At 46.8% G+C, this 17579-nt stretch overlaps 1 protein-coding gene across 1 annotated transcript in view; it reads left to right on the top strand.

Annotated features, from left to right (window-relative positions):
• Positions 1-17579, top strand: part of LOC134945329 (cytochrome P450 2K1-like) — a 178053-nt gene that overhangs the window by 9059 nt on the left and 151415 nt on the right. Inside the window, exons 2-3 of the mRNA XM_063934533.1 lie at positions 12268-12430; positions 15191-15340. Coding sequence (XP_063790603.1) covers positions 12268-12430; positions 15191-15340 — 313 coding nt within the window. The remainder of the gene's footprint in view (positions 1-12267; positions 12431-15190; positions 15341-17579) is intronic.

Raw genomic sequence — 17579 nt, forward strand, 5'->3', positions numbered from 1 at the left:
GGAAAAAAAGGGGCAGACTAGATGCGCTAAGTGGTTCTTGTCTGCCGTCAAATTCTATGTTTCTAAGGGGGACATTTACTAAGCAGTGATAAGAGCGGAGAAGTGAGCCAGTGGAGAAGTTGCCCCATCAACCAATCAGCAGCTCTGTATAATTTTATAGTATGCAAATTATAGATGTTACTTCAGTGATGACTGGTTGTCATGGGCAACTTCTCCACTGGCTTACTTCTCCGCTCTTATCACTGCTTAGTAAAGGTCCCCCTAAGTGAGGGCACTGGGCATATGCGATTTGGGACATATAACACTCTGGACAAAATAGTTAAAACTGGGGTGCCCCTCCTTGGATGAAATATACAGCACAATCTATCTGGTATGGAGCTACAGAACCCCTATAAAAAGAAGCAGGCAACACTTCTCGGATTTCCACAGAAAAAGTATATTAGAAATTACAGGTGAATGATCAATGTTTCAAGATCGTTCAGGACGTTTCATCAGGACATGTGGTGCGACCTCGAAACATTAACCAAGCACCTGTAATTTTAAATATACTTTTTCGTAGAAAATTCGAGAAGTGCTGCCTGCTTCTTTTTACAGGGGTTCTGTAGCTCCATACCAGATAGATTGTGCTGATACCCCACTCTATAAATCCTGAGGGATCCAGGAAACAATATGAATAGCGGGGACAAGAGGAGACTAGGAACCAGGTGCCGGGCACAGAAGTGGGCACAGGACACAGAAGAATGAGCCACGGTAAAGAGGAGAAGGCAAGGATAGGAGGAGGTGGTGGGGTGCCTCATTTTAGAGCCAGCGGAGGGGAGCTGGGGACAGGACAAAGCATGAGGTGAGCATTAAAGGCACTGGATTCATACCCTTTTCTCTAACGTCCTAGTGGATGCTGGGGACTCCGTAAGGACCATGGGGAATAGCGGGCTCCGCAGGAGACTGGGCACTCTAAAGAATTAAAGGGTAAAAAAGAGAGGGGGGGGGGCACATAAATTTAGGCACAGTATATATATTAACAGCAGCTACAGGGTAAACACTAAGGTACAGTGTAATCCCTGGGTTATATAGCGCTGGGGTGTGTGCTGGCATACTCTCTCTCTGTCTCCCCAAAAGCCTTTGTGGGGTCCTGTCCTCAGTCAGAGCATTCCCTGTGTGTGTGCTGTGTGTCGGTACGCCTGTGTCGACATGTTTGATGAGGAAGGATACGTGGAGGCAGAACAAGTGCAGCTGAGTGTGGTGTCGCCGCCGACGGTGGCGACACCTGATTGGATGGATATGTGGAAGGTGTTAAATGATAATGTAAACTTCTTGCATAACAGATTGGATAAAACTGTAACCGGGGGACAGTCAGGGTCACTCTCAACCCATGCCTGATCCTACAGCGCAGAGGCCGTCAGGGTCTCAAAAGCGCACACTATCCCAGATAGTTGACACAGATGTCGACACGGAATCTGACTCCAGTGTCGATGACGATGAGGCAAAGTTACAGCCTAAAATGACTAAAGCCATCCGCTACATGATTGTAGCTATGAAGGATGTATTACACATTTCTGAGGAAAATCCTGTCCCTGACAAGAGGATTTATATGTATGGGGAGAAAAAGCATGAAGTGACTTTTCCCCCTTCACATGAATTAAATGAATTATGTGAAAAAGCGTGGGATTCCCCTGACAGGAAGGTGATAGTTTCCAAGAGATTACTTATGGCGTATCCTTTCCCGCCAACGGACAGGTTACGCTGGGAATCCTCCCCTAGGGTAGACAAGGCGTTGACACGCTTGTCTAAGAAGGTGGCCCTGCCGTCTCCGGAAAGGATCCTGCGGATAGAAAGCAGGAAGCTATCCTGAAGTCTGTTTATACACATTCTGGCACACTGCTGAGGCCAGCAATTGCTTCGGCCTGGATGTGTAGTGCGGTAGCTGCATGGACGGATTCTCTGTCTGAGGAGTTAGATACCCTGGACAGGGACACTGTTCTACTGACCCTGGCACATATCAAGGACGCGGTCCTATATATGCGGGATGCCCAGAGGGACATTTGCCTGCTGGGCTCTAGAGTTAACGCAATGTCCATTTCTGCCAGAAGGGTCTTATGGACTCGGCAATGGACAGGGGATACCGACTCTAAAGAACACATGGAGGTTTTACCTTATAAGGGTGAGGAATTGTTTGGGGACGGTCTCTCGGACCTAGTTTCCACAGCTACGGCTGGGAAGTCAAATTTCTTGCCTTATGTCCCTCCACAACCTAAGAAAGCACTGTATTACCAAATGCAGTCCTTTAGTTATCAGAGGAGCAAGAAGGTCAGAGGTGCGTCCTTTCTTGCCAGAGGCAGGGGTAGAGGAAAAAAGCTACACCATGCAGCTAGTTCCCAGGAACAAAAGTCTTCCCCGGCTTCCACTAAATCCACCGCATGACGCTGGGGCTCCACTGGCAGAGCCAGGAGCTGTGGGGGCGCGTCTCCAACATTTCAGCCACCAGTGGGTTCGCTCACAGGTGGATCCTTGGGCTATACAAATTGTGTCTCAGGGATACAAGCTGGAATTCGAGGTGATGCCCCCTCACCGTTACCTAAAATCGGCCTTATCAACTTCCCCCATGGAAAGGGAGAAAGTGTTGGAGGCAATTCACAAACTTTTTCTCCAGAAAGTGGTGGTAGAGGTCCCCCCCCTTCAACGGGGAAGGGGCTACTATTCCACTATGTTTGTGGTACCGAAACCGGACGGTTCGGTCAGACCCATTTTAAATTTAAAATCCCTGAACATTTATCTGAAGAAATTCAAGTTCATAATGGAATCGCTCAGAGCGGTCATTGCAAGCCTGGAGTAAGGGGATTTTATGGTGTCTCTGGACATCAAGGATGCTTACTTGCATGTCCCCATTTATCCGCCTCATCAGGAGTACCTCAGGTTTGTGGTACGGGACTGTCATTACCAATTCCAGACGTTGCCGTTTGGCCTGTCCACGGCACCGAGAGTTTTTACCAAGGTGATGGCGGAAATGATGGTGCTCCTTCGGAAGCAAGGGGTTACAATTATCCCATACTTGGACGATCTCCTCGTAAAGGCGAGGTCCAGGGAGCAGTTGCTGATCAGCGTAGCACACTCTCAGGAAGTGTTGCGTCAGCATGGCTGGATTCTGAACATTCCAAAGTCGCAGCTGATTCCTGCGACGCGTCTGCCCTTCCTGGGCATGATTCTGGACACAGACCAGAAGAAGGTGTTTCTCCCGGAGGAGAAGGCTCAGGAGCTCGTGACTCTGGTCAGAGACCTCCTAAAGCCAAAACAGGTGTCGGTGCATCGCTGCACGCGAGTCCTGGGAAAGATGGTGGCGTCATACGAAGCCATTCCCTTCGGCAGGTTCCATGCGAGGATCTTTCAGTGGGATCTGCTGGACAAGTGGTCCGGATCGCATCTTCAGATGCATCGGATGATCACCCTGTCCCCCAGGGCCAGGGTGTCTCTTCTGTGGTGGCTACAAGGTGCTCACCTCTTCGAGGTCCGCAGATTCGGCATACAGGACTGGGTCCTGGTGACCACGGATGCAAGCCTCCGAGGGTGGGGGGCAGTCACTCAAGGAAGAAACTTCCAAGGGTTGCGGTCAAGTCAGGAGACTTGTCTACACATCAATATCCTGGAACTAAGGGCCATATACAACGCCCTGAGTCAAGCGGAGCCTCTGCTTCGAAACCAACCAGTGCTGATTCAGTCAGACAACATCACGGCAGTGGCCCATGTAAACCGCCAGGGCGGCACAAGAAGCAGGGTGGCAATGGCAAAAGCCACCAGGATTCTTCGGTGGGCGGAGAATCACGTACTAGCACTGTCAGCAGTGTTCATTCCGGGAGTGGACAACTGGGAAGCAGACTTCCTCAGCAGACTCGACCTCCACCCGGGAGAGTGGGGACTTCATCAAGAAGTCTTCACGCAGATTGCAAATCGATGGGAACTGCCACAGGTGGACATGATGGCGTCCCGTCTCAACAAAAAGCTAAAAAGATATTGCGCCAGGTCAAGGGACCCTCAGGCGATAGCTGTGGACGCACTAGTAACACCGTGGGTGTTCCAGTCGGTCTATGTGTTTCCTCCTCTTCCTCTCATACCAAAGGTGCTGAGAATTGTAAGAAAAAGAGGAGTGAGAACAATACTCATTGTTCCGGATTGGCCAAGAAGGACTTGGTACCCGGAATTGCAAGAAATGCTCACAGAGGACCCATGGCCTCTGCCTCTCAGACAGGACCTGTTACAACAAGGGCCCTGTCTGTTCCAAGACTTACCGCGGCTGCGTTTGACGGCATGGCGGTTGAACACCGGATCCTAGCAGAAAAGGGCATTCCGGAAGCAGTTATTCCTACGCTGACAAAGGCTAGGAAGGACGTGACAGCAAAACATTATCACCGTATTTGGCGAAAATATGTTGCTTGGTGTGAGGCCAGGAAGGCCCCTACAGAGGAATTCCAACTGGGTCGATTCCTGCACTTCCTACAGTCGGGTGTGACTATGGGCCTAAAATTAGGGTCCATAAAGGTCCAGATTTCGTCCCTATCCATTTTCTTTCAAAAAGAACTGGCTTTACTGCCTGAGGTTCAGACGTTTGTTAAGGGAGTGCTGCATATTCAGCCTCCTTTTGTGCCACCAGTGGCACCTTGGGATCTTAACGTGGTATTTGCTTTCCTGAAATCCCACTGGTTTGAGCCACTTAAGACGGTGAAGCTAAAGTATCTCACGTGGAAAGTGGTCATGCTGTTGGCCCTAGCCTCAGCTAGGCGTGTGTCAGAATTGGCGGCTTTGTCATGTAAAAGCCCCTATCTGGTTTTCCATATGGACAGGGCAGAATTGCGAACTCGTCCGCAGTTTCTGCCAAAGGTGGTGTCATCTTTTCATCTGAACCAACCCATTGTGGTGCCTGCGGCTACTCGTGACTTGGAGGATTCCAAGTTGCTTGATGTAGTCAGGGCTTTGAAGATCTATGTTGCCAGGACGGCTGGAGTCAGGAAGACTGACTCGCTGTTTATCCTGTATGCATCCAACAAGCTGGGTGCTCCTGCTTCAAAGCAAACCATTGCTCGCTGGATCTGTAACACGATTCAGCAGGCTCATTCTGCGGCTGGATTGCCGCATCCAAAATCAGTAAAAGCCCATTCCACAAGGAAGGTGGGCTCTTCTTGGGCGGCTGCCCGAGGGGTCTCGGCATTACAGCTTTGCCGAGCTGCTACTTGGTCGGGTTCAAACACATTTGCAAAGTTCTACAAGTTTGATACCCTGGCTGAGGAGGACCTGATGTTTGCCCATTCGGTGCTGCAGAGTCATCCGCACTCTCCCGCCCGTTTGGGAGCTTTGGTATAATCCCCATGGTCCTTATGGAGTCCCCAGCATCCACTAGGACGTTAGAGAAAATAAGAATTTACTTACCGGTAATTCTATTTCTCGTAGTCCGTAGTGGATGCTGGGCGCCCGTCCCAAGTGCGGACTTTCTGCAATACGTGTATATAGTTATTGCTTAATAAAGGGTTATGTTATGTTGGCATCCATTGGTTGATGCTCTGTTGTTTGTTCATACTGTTAACTGGGTAAGTTTATCACAAGTTATACGGTGTGATTGGTGTGGCTGGTATGAGTCTTACCCTGGATTCCAAAATCCTTTCCTTGTAATGTCAGCTCTTCCGGGCACAGTTTCCTTAACTGAGGTCTGGAGGAGGCGGCATAGAGGGAGGAGCCAGTGCACACCAGATAGTACTAAATCTTTCTTTAGAGTGCCCAGTCTCCTGCGGAGCCCGCTGTTCCCCATGGTCCTTACGGAGTCCCCAGCATCCACTACGGACTACGAGAAATAGAATTACCGGTGAGTAAATTCTTATTTTTTTTAAATAATAATTTCTATGTGGCGGAGTAGAACAGGCAAAGGTGGCCAACCCCCTAATACACCTATAGCAGTGGGGCATAAAGTACTGAGGGGGGCCTACCCCCTATCATAGTGAGGCAGAGTATGGCAGGGGAAGGGCTGATGGAAGCCCCCCTCCTTATTTTAGCACAGTCAGGGGCAGAGTATTGCTGTGGAAGGGTTTGCAGTGGGTACACGGTGTCTCACTCCTCACTGTGGCTCTTCTACCAACACCAATCCGGCTCCTTCGATCAGCACCACTACGGGCTGCGCTCTTTGCTGTGGGACGCCTGCGAAGTCCTCTCACCGCCCGGGGTCATCCTTGGCTCCGCTACAGGGGTCTTTTCCCTTCTCCGGGCAAATATGTCAGCATAGTCTTCTCTGGTGTCCGGTAGGGGTCCTCACCTCCGAGTAGGCAGGGCATCCTCCACGGTGGCTGCGCTGCCCCTCTCTGGCAAGCACTGCTCCTCAGCTTCTCCTGCTCAGGATGGGGGTGGGGGGTCTTCCGCAAAGTCCTGGTTCCCTGGCTGCTTCTCAGGTTCAGCGCTGCTGCAGCTCCTCTCCAACGATGTCCCCCCAGTCCTCTCTGTGCAGTCATGCAGTGATTCTGGCAGCTTTTTTCCTCACAGAGGTCCTCTGTGGTTGCTGGTTATCCCGGAGCCGCAGACTCCGGTCTCGGCTCTGGTAAGCATTCCTCCTCGCAATCCAGCTGCACACCATTCCCGTAGGGATCAGCTGCCCCTTTTCCCGCAGAAGTGAGTAGGTGGGGTGGTGAAGTCAGTGGGAGGTGAAAGTGAATAGGGGTAGGGGGTGGTAGCGAACTGCGGCCAGTGGGGATGCGGGTAGGTGCCCGCCCTGCTAGCCCACTAGTCCACACCTATAACTGGAACTGGGTGCAATGTATGTACTGACATGCCAATGGAGTGGGTGTGGCTATCACTTTAGACAACCTCCAACTCTTCCACTTCTTTAAACACACAGTCAGTGCTGTGAACATCACTCTCCAATGTATGCAGCTGCCCCCCTAGATGAGTGTTTCCCAACCTTGATTTTCAAGGCACAATAAGAGCCCAGGTTTTAGTAATATCCATGATTGATCTCAGATGGTTAAATCAAAATAACTTAGATACTAATTTAGTCAACTGTGCTTAAGTATGGCTGTTTTTAAAACCTGGACTGTTAGCAGCAGCAGCAGCTGCCTATAAGCTGCAGCACAAACCACATATTGCATGGCGGTGGGGGTGGGAGTGTTTGTCACATACAGTATAAACATACATTTAATGTTTTAGTGTTTCACAGCCACTGCACCTGGGAAGCAGCACTCAGCTTGTCCTTCCTGTATTAGCCCACCTCCACATACTCCCATTGGATAGTTCCACAGGAGTCTGTGGATGAGCTTATACAGGAAGGACAAGCAAAGTACTGTGTCCTGTGTGCAGTGGCGGCTATGTAGAACATCCCCAGGGTCAGGCAGCCAACACATATATTACATACAACACTACAACCAGGGCCGTCTTAACAGCAGTGTAGGCCCCGGGGAAAAGCAATGCACTAGGGCCCCTACCCATCCTCCAGCGGTAGGGATGGATGGTACTATCAGTGGCAGTTTTTATATCCCGCAGGCGGTAGGGGTTGTTCTGTCTGAATGAAGGGGCCCTGGTACGTTACTTCCAAGGAGGTAGGGGGTGTTTAATATGCAGGGGAGGGGTGGATAGTGGAGTGGGCCTAATATTCACCATTTTCTGGTAGGAGGGCAGCTTGCTTGACTGCAGATATCTCCAGTTCCTGGGAAAAGATTTCTTAGTTTATAATGGAATAAAAAAAACTAGAGAGTCTCACCTTTCAGGAGGTGCTGGGGACTCGGAGTTCAGGAGCCGCTGCAATCTACCGATGAAAATATAAAACTACTTACCAGGTGTGTGGAGCTGGAGCAGGGACCAGCTGCTGGAAGGCTGCTATATCTGGATCTGGGCATAGTAGAGACAAGCTGCCAGTGTTCCTCCAAAGGGGAGAGTCCCAGCTTGTGGAGTGTACCCTCAGAAATCTCTTAGTCAGGCAGAACCCAAGATATCTGGCTGGGAAGAGCAATTAACAGGCTTGGATGGAGACCACTGCTTTGAAGTCGGATATTTCCGGTTCCGCAGGGCCGATTTTAAAAAATATGGTAACCCTGGAAAGAGGGGACCCTCAGGTAATAGCCTAGGGCCCTTATACTTCTGGGGCCCTTGGGCAAGAGCCCACTGAGCCCATATGAAAGACGGCCCTGATTACAAGTATGATTATATGTGTTAAACACCTGCCTGCTTGCCCCCCCATGCAATGTATGGTCTGTGCTGCAGCCCACGGCCAGCAGCCACCACTGACTGTCGATGTGCCTTGAGACCGAGAGTGGGAAACAAAGCTCTAGACCAGTGGTTCATACACTCAGTCCTCAAACAGTTCACATTTTTTCAGGTCATCTAATAGCGACACAGGTGTATTCATTACTAAAGCTGAGTATACACTATACAATCATCTGCCAGGTCTGGCTGGTTGGAATGAAAATCTGGTAATGGATGAGAGCAAATGACAATATACCATTTTCTCCCAAACACTGGAAAATGGACAAAAACTATCATTCTTACAAATTGGTTTAATCCGTGATTTAACCAATTTGTCTGAGCGACGGGTTTTGTCCATTTTCCAATAATTGGGAGAAAATGGTTGATTGTCATTTGCTCGCATCCATTACCAGATTTTCAGTCCAACCAGCCAGACCTGGCAGATGATCTGCCAGATAATTGTATAATGCAGGGGTTGCTAAACTTGGTCCTCAAGGACCACCAACAGTTCATGTTTTCCAGGTCACCCAGCAGGTGTGTTCATTACTCACTGACACATTTTAAAAGATACACAGGTAAAGCTAATTATATCACTTGTGATTCTGTTGAGGGTCGAATTTGGGAACCACTGGTATAGTGTATGCCCAGCTTTACATTTATGCTAAATACATATTATTGGACTTATCCTAGTTAAAGTGAAGTACAATAATGCTAATGCTAGACTAATAATAGACTGAAAAAAAAGAGATGGCCATCGATAATTCAAAATCATCAATGGTTTATGACCTATGTTGAATACTTTTACCATCAATGCTGGAGAACCACATGGTTTCCAGCTATCAATGGTTCTGTAGCTGCATGCCCGATGCTTTTTCTCCATGGTAACCATCGATGGGTACCACACCGATGGCTATCCCTTCTGGAAAGTAACATGATTGTGTTAATGTTTATACACTGACTATTTGTAGATATAACTTATTCCCATAAACTTAATTGTTTTTAGGGCAAACTTTTCAATAACTTACTGAGTATTAAATAATCATAGCAAAATAATATTCACAGATTATTCAGTTCCTCCATACACCTGAGCAGCTCTTATTCAGTGATTTTGTGATATCTATAGCACTAGTACCTTTACATGTTGCTTATTATAGCAATCCTTCAGTGGTAACTTTATTTGTTGTAAGTAAATATAGGAGTCCAAAAAAACGAAAGACGTGTCGGTGGCACTATGGCCGTTACCTGGTCTCACTAATGTTTAATATATAAAAAATATATCTTGTTATGCAAACGAACTTATTATAATAATAATTTGTTATGCTGCTGTGAAATACTGCTGACAGGAGACAATAAGAGTGCTGCAGCAACAGTGATTCCCCTGAAAATTAATGAGAGAGCTGATTACTGATCCGAAGCTTACATCTGCTGATATACTGTGCTAACATTTGTTTGACTATGTATACTAGCAGCTCCATATAAATATGAGAATATGATTAATTTATATATGCAAACGAATTCAGTGGGGACACTTAACAGCTGCAGTGTCTATAAACTAGCAAGAGAGCTAACTAATATCTTGTATTTAATCATATGCTCTTACTTTACATAGCTGCCAATAATAGTATACAAGCAGCCTAATGATTATATATGAATCCAGGCATAGGGGAACATACTCAGTGATTCCATTCAACAGCTACATTGTATTCATTTGCGAGTTCTATAGCCACTTGCTGAAAGTTACATTTGTAGCCACCTGGAATAAATGAAGCTATTGCTGGGGCAATGATACAATGAGCAACATATAAAGACACAAGTGCTGCAGACATCATGAGATTATTATATAATTTGTAGCTGCAGTATCGACTCCACTCGGGTGGAAGTCATTGATAATGGAAGTTGGTTACCTAGGGTTTTCGGATTTTGGTAGGGGCGGAAGTTGCTGGGAAAATGTATTCTACGTGAAAAGGTATTGATTGCGAGTTGGTCTTCTAAGAGGCGATGCACTCTCCGAGCAATCCTTATTTCTTCTTACAATGCATGACCTGTTACTCACAGCACTGCCACGAATAGGTGAATATTTTCTCCTAGGCATTGTGAAATCCCAACAATAACTAACTGGTTAGTGCAGGAGACCCCTCCCAGCCGAGCCCCGCCCACAGCCCCCTGATGCCCATTTTTTATGATACCTAGCCTCAACCACTTAACTGACAAATTATTTTCCGAAAAAACGCTCAGAAAATGTTTTTTTTTAACGAGTGAATTAGTTCTAGAATGTGTATTTAACCTTATTCATAATCATATTAGTTAAAATGTATAATAAAATATATATAATTTTTTTATATTTTAACCCCCCCCCCAAAAAAACATCGGAACATCGATCACCAACATAGGAACATCGTGACCATCGGTAAAATCACGACCATCACGGCTTTCATTTTGAAAGTCGGGATAGCCATTAGGTACACAGGGGGAGCTTGGGGGGTTCATTTACACTTCCCCAGTGTCTGCTATTGTCTGGAGCCGCTGGGTGGGGGGTCCTGATGTGCTGACCGATCAGCAGTGATTGACAGCACGGCAAACACTGGGGGACGGTGCGGGGAGGCAGACAGCAGCAACAGAGAGAAGTTTCCCTTCCCTGATGCTGCAAACACTCTACCTGACTGGTCGCATCCTGTGCGACCAGGTCAGATAAGACATTTGCTGGTGTGGTCGTATCTGATGTGACCATGCCAGGCAAGTGGTTAAAACCTGCCTGGTAAAATTACCTAGAAACAATGCAAATGGGTAAACATATCTCACCATAAAGATGGGGTGCGGTGGGCTAAGTTTATTTAGCAAAGAAAAGGTCCCGGGCTTGAGAGCATGGCACCACCGCAGATGGTATATACGCCCCAAAGGTGAGTCTCTCCCGCGCAAATTCTTTTTGCTAAATAAGCTTAGCCCACCACACCCCATCTTTATGGTGAGATATTTTTACATCAAAACCTGCACTGATACTTTTATGGACTACATTGTGGTAGATATGTGTATTTTAAATGTTTTTGATGTTTGAGAATAAAATTAAGTGCGGGCACAGGCACTTTATCTCATATTTATTTTTGCACTAAATTCAATAAATTATTTGTGAATAACATTTATGGTTACTAGCACCTATTCCTTTACCCATTTGCATTGTTTCTATGATATCCCAGGAGATTGGTGTTTCTCCAATAAGGGTAGAGGAGGCTGCCATTAACCATTTAATTTGCGCAACCCAGAGTAGAAACACTATTAAGGAGTCTGGTAAAATTACCTACACAACAGGGCCGTAACTAGGTATGTGCCACCACACATAGCGCTGCAGGGTAGGGCGCGCCATTTCTCTTTTAGGCACCAAAAAGTCTACTTATGGCTCTGCTACACAAACATAACAGTGAAAAACGCATCGCAATCAGTTCAATGATTTTGGAGTTTATCGCAATCAAACAAACAAACAAACAAACAAACAAACAGACGTTCTCATTTGTAAAGCTGGGCATACACTATACAGTTATCTGGCAGATCATCTGCCAGATCTGGCTGGTTGGAATGAAAATCTGGTAATGGATATAAGCAAATGACATTCGACCATTTACTCCCAAACGCTGGAAAATTTACAAAACCTGTCGTTCAGACAAATTGGTTAAATCACGGATATTCTGGCAGGCAATATTATTTGGCTGTAACATGCTGCAGGTATGCACTATTTATGGAATACATAAGGACAGACAGACCGGCTACAACATGTTAAAACAGACTTAATCTATCGTCGTTTAAACATGCAAGTCAATTTGGACGATATAGATGTAATGTACTCTCAAATCATCCAAATCGACCATCGATATCGTCCAGTGTGTAGGCAAAATCGTCCATCGATAGTATCGTTGGGCGATTACATCGCCCAGTGTGTAGAGGGCTTTAGAAGCTGATGTGATCTCTAAGAATGAAATAGGGGTTTAAACTACCATATTCAGCACTGTACTGTATGTGGAAGAATGTGTTTGTCAAACGTAATATGATATAATGGAAAATGGTAATGTGTTGCAGCTTTCTGAGAAATATGGAGAAGTCTTTACTGTACAGTTTGGACCCAAGAAGGTGGTGGTAATTGCTGGGTACAAAGCTGTGAAGGACGCTCTCATCGCCCAAGCTGATGATTTTGGACATAGGGTGGAAATGCCCCTGTACAAGCTATACGGAGAAGAAAAGGGTAATTAGAACACAATTAATAAGGTGTATTCTGCCCATGTTACAATTCATCTATGGAGATGGCTGTGTAATGCCTGAGAACTTTTTGTAGAATATTTTAGTGTAATTCTGTCTCTTAGATCTTTTATTAACAATTGGGAGCATATTTACTAAAGGTCGAGTTTGATCGATTTAAAATAGCTGAAAATCGATGTTGTACGTCCAGGAATTAAACACACGTATTAATATTTAAAATTTAATATAAAAAAAAAATCAGCTGTTGGCAAATGTGTGTTTCAGCCTCTGCAACCCAACATCGACTGAGATAGATTATCATCGATTTTAAATCCCATGCTTTCTACTTTTCTTACCTTAATGAAGTAACGTCCTTTCTTCAATGGTCCAATATAACTAATTGATATGGCTGAAATATTAATAGCATCTTACAGTTGTACAATATGTTTATGTCTAGTATAGCAACAACTCTCTTGTGAGGGTACACTGCGATGTAAAGGGCACCATCTTTCTATTAATACTAAATAGGAATCAATGGCGCTAGAGGGTGTAGTGAGAAGTCTTAGATAATTAAAGACACAGATTAATAAACCAAGCAGCAGTCTCTATAAAGAAGCAACTGTGCAGCTACCAAAAATCATATTCAGGCGTGGCTCTTGCTGCTGCCGTTGCTACCTTTTGCCGTACGCAATTCCGACTATGGGGGTAATTCCGAGTTGATCGCTAGCAGAAAATGTTCGCTGCGCAGCGATGATGCAAAAAAAAAATGGCACTTCTGCGCATGCGTATGCGGCGCAATGCGCACGCGCAACATACTTTCACAACGGCCGATGTAGTTTCACACAAGGTCTAGCAAAGCTTTTCAGTCGCACTGCTGGCCGCAGAGTGATTGACAGGAAGTGGGTGTTTCTGGGTTTCAACTGATGGTTTTCAGGGAGTGTTCGGAAAAACGCAGGCGCGCCAGGAAAAACGCAGGCGTGGCTGGAAAAACGCAGGCGTGGCTGGGCGAACGCAGGGCGTGTTCGTGACGTCAAAACAGGAACTGTACAGTCTGAAGTGATCGCAAGCGCTGAGTAGGTCTGAAGCTACTCTGAAACTGCACAAATTTTTTTGTAGCCGCTCTGCGATCCTTTCGTTCGCACTTCTGCTAAGCTAAAATACACTCCCAGTGGGAGGCGGCATAGCGTTTGCACGGCTGCTAAAACAGCTAGCGAGCGATCAACTCGGAATGACCCCTATATACAGTACAGTACTAATATATGCAGAAGCTAGCTTGAGCATAAGAATGCCAATTGCTATTGCATCATTTCTGTCCGATGGCATATAATTGCAGTTACATTGGTACCATCGTCGCAAATCAGGTCATATCGCTGAGTCTTGTGTGCCTCTGAGGGTGCGCAGGCTAAGCAACTCTCCAATGATGCAGAGGTCTCTCCAGTAAAGAGGCATCAGAATGATGGGGAGGGGGGGGGGGGGGGCAAGGGGGCAGCATGCCCCACCCAAACATGTCAGGGGCGCAGGTGCTGGGGAGGGGGAGCACATACCTCCGGATCCCCGCTGAGACTCCTACTTTAAAAAGTCTGCCGGCGCCGCACCGTGCTGCCCCCTGTCCTGTCCTAGCCAGTTCTTCACTGATGCATTACTGGGAGGAGGCGGGTATGTCCCAGCAGGCTCAGCATGGCCACGCCTCCTCCCAGTAATGCATCCCTGGAGAGTGAAGAGCCAGCTAGGACAGGACATGGGGCAGAAGGCTGCGGCGCCGACGGCAGCTTTTTTGAAGTAGGAGTCGCCGCAGAGATCTAGAGGTAAGAGCTACCCACGCAGGGGGTGTGAATCGGGAGTGGGGAAGGGGGGGAGGATGTGTGAATCGATATAGATATATTGTAGGATGAAAGGCAAAAGTTTGTAAGGGCCCCTGTGTAACACCCAATAGAAATGAAAATGTATACAACACATGTAACTTTGACAGGGAAGGTGGCCCCCTCTCAACTCTGGGCCCCATAGCAGCTGAACTCCCTGCACCTATGGTAGCTACGCCCTTGGAGATAACCATTTTAGATGCCCAATGTCCAGTATCTACCGCGTTTCTAAACACAGTGTGGAGAAAGTGAAGATGATTTCCAAGGGATGAGAGACGATGGGGGTCCCTGTAGATAGAGAAGCTGTGAGAGTCTGTGCAGTACATTAAATCCACCGCAGATTGACAGCTGATTGCTGTTGGATTTGCTACGGAATGTGGGATTGAAAATTGATGGGTATCGATGGCAAATAACTGTCAAAACAGATGCATAGTAAATACCTGTTTTTTTTAAGACTGCAGTCCGCTGTCAAGGTATGTCGGTTTCAATTAGATAACAAATCCGACACTTAGTAAATTTACCCCTTTGAGTTTTCCTGCATATTTGTAAAAACGCTATCAGTGAGGTTTTTATTATCTATAAAATAAATGGGATAATATCTCCTAGAGATAATGAAAGCTGCTATCACATTTATTTTATCATATAACTGAAGTTTATGTCAAAGTGCATTATCAAAGGTAAAATTGACTCATTCTGTTAGCAGAATAGAATATCTTTCTCCCAGGACGTCTTCTACTGGAGCATAAATTTGGAGCAATACAACAGTCAGACAAAGTATAAATGATACACACTCAAGAAAAACTCCTTCCCCATTGGTTCTTTGTTTGAAATTAATACTTGACTTTTTCCTAGGAATTTTTGGTTTATTGTAACTATAGCAACCTCACTAACCTTTAACTGTATTTCAGGATTAGCATTTGCTAATGGAGAACTATGGAAATCTATGAGGAGGTTTGCACTGTCAACACTACGAGAATTTGGAATGGGAAAGAAAACAGTCCAAGAGAAAATTCAAGAAGAATTAATTCCTCTCATAGAAACCATCAAATCTCACAATAGTAAGTTAAGTTATTATGCACAGAGAAGGTTATAATTCAATTCTGTTGGTTTCCGCTAGACTGGCTTGCTTTCATCCAACCAAACCCTACCACTTACCAAGCTTACAACAATCATTTGGGTTTGGCTATGCCAAATTCACACAACCCATCCTCTACTCTCAATCTCCTACTCCTGTAGCGTCATAACAGCTAGAGATCCACAGGTTGCATTAAACAAGCCTATTGGATTAGTGATGTGATCTCGACAAAGACAAACACTAGTGACACCTCGCAAAAATAATAGAGAAAGCTGCAGAGTCAAACATCAGGATCAGACCACATTTATGGGAAAATGTTCTAAGCCTCAGAGAGAGGTAGAGTGGAGAGCGATTAAGTACTATCCAATCAGCTACTAACTGCCATGTTACAGGCTGTGTTTGAACAATGACAGAAGCTCGTTGGTTGGTAGTTTATCTCTCTCTGCTTTATCACTCTCGAGAGCATAGTATGTCTGCCCCTTATTGTTGATAGGTGATGTGCAATTATTAAAACAGTGATGTGTGATGAAGGTGCATGTAAGCAGTGCGTAAAGTGGTCCTAGAGAGGTGGTGGAACTCACCCCCTCCTCCCCACGGCGCCCATGCAATAAAGGTATTGTGTGCGCCTTAGGTGCGCGCCGCAAAAACAAGGGCGTGGTGTCAAAAAGGAAGAAGCGTGGTCACAGAATAGTAATAATGCCCACAGTAGTAGCACCCCATAATACACATAATGCCCACCGCAGTGGCGCTTCTTATACAATGTCCACAGTAGTAGTGCTCCTTATGCAATGTCCACTGCACTGGTAGTGCCCACAGTGGTAGTGCCCCTTATACAGAGCCCATAGTAGTGGTGCCCCTTATGCAATGCCCCCAGTAGTAGTGCCCCTTATGTCTCCAGGACTGTTGCCCCTTATGAAGTTCCCCCTTTACAATGACCTCATTAGTAGGGCCCCCAGTAGTAATGCCCTTAATGGTAATGCCCCTGTGTAGTATTGCCCCCATTAGTAATGTTGCCTGTAGTAATGCCCCCAGTCGTTTAGCCCCCTGTAGTTTAGCCCTAGTAGTTATGCCCCCAGTGGTAATGCCCCTGCAGTTATGACCCCAGTAGTTTACCCCTCCTTAAGTTTAGCTTCCCAGTGGTAATGCCCCTGTAGTTTAGTCCTCATGTAGTTTAGCCCCCAGTAGTTTAGCCCCTGTAGTTATGTCCCCTGTAGTTTGCCACCAAGTAGTAATGCCCTTGTAGTTACGCCCCAATAGTAATGCCCCTGTAGTTACGCCCCCAGTAGTAATGCCCCTGTAGTTACGCCCCCAGTAGTAATGCCCCTGTAGTTACGCCCCCAGTAGTTATGCCCCTGTAGTTACGCCCCCAGTAGTAATGCCCCTGCAGTTACGCCCCCAGTACTAATGCCCCTGTAGTTATGCCCCCAGTAGTAATGCCCTCCTGTAGTTTGCCCCCAGTAGTTAGTCCATTTGTAGTTTGCCCCCTTGTAGTTTGCCCCCTTGTAGCTTGTCACAGTAGCTTGCCCCCAGTAGCTTGCCCCCTTGTAGTTGGCCCCCAGTAATAATGTCCCCAGTAGTAATGCCCTCAGTAGTAATGCCCCCAGTAGATATGCACCCCAGGAGTTTGCCCCCAGTAAATGCCCCCCAGTAGTAATGCCCCCCAGTAGTTTGCCCCCAGTAGATGCCCCTTAGTAGTAATGACCCCCAGTAGTTTTCCCCAGTATATGCCCCCCAGTAGTAATGCCCTCAGTAGATGCCCCTTAGTAGTAATGCCCCCCAGTAGATGCGCAGCTACAAAGGAAAGAAACAGACAAAACACAGACCATACTCACCAAGCCCCGCTCCGTGTCCGGCCGCTGCAGTCCTCTGGGCGCTCACTCCTCGGCACTATGGGAGAGACGTCATGACGTCTCTTCCATAGCGCACAGTGACAGCGCCGGAAGCCGGAGCTCAGTACTGAGCTCCTGCCTCCGGCTACCGCTGTAGTGAGGGAGACGGGCACCCGCTGGTAACACAATCTCAGCGGGTGCCCGTCATCTCCCTGCAGCGATGGGGACACATCGCCGGGTTAAATGAGCCGGAGGAGGCGGAACTGCGTTCCGTCTCCAAGTGGAAGTGACGAAACGCAGTTCCGCCCCGTTCCGGCTCACTTTAACCCCTGCATGTAAGGTGACATTTCATAAGTGAACATGACAAGTGATGTGGTATGAGTGTGTGGAATG

The sequence above is a fragment of the Pseudophryne corroboree genome, chromosome 7, assembly GCF_028390025.1.
Source record: "Pseudophryne corroboree isolate aPseCor3 chromosome 7, aPseCor3.hap2, whole genome shotgun sequence".
Taxonomy (NCBI): Eukaryota; Metazoa; Chordata; class Amphibia; order Anura; family Myobatrachidae; genus Pseudophryne; species Pseudophryne corroboree.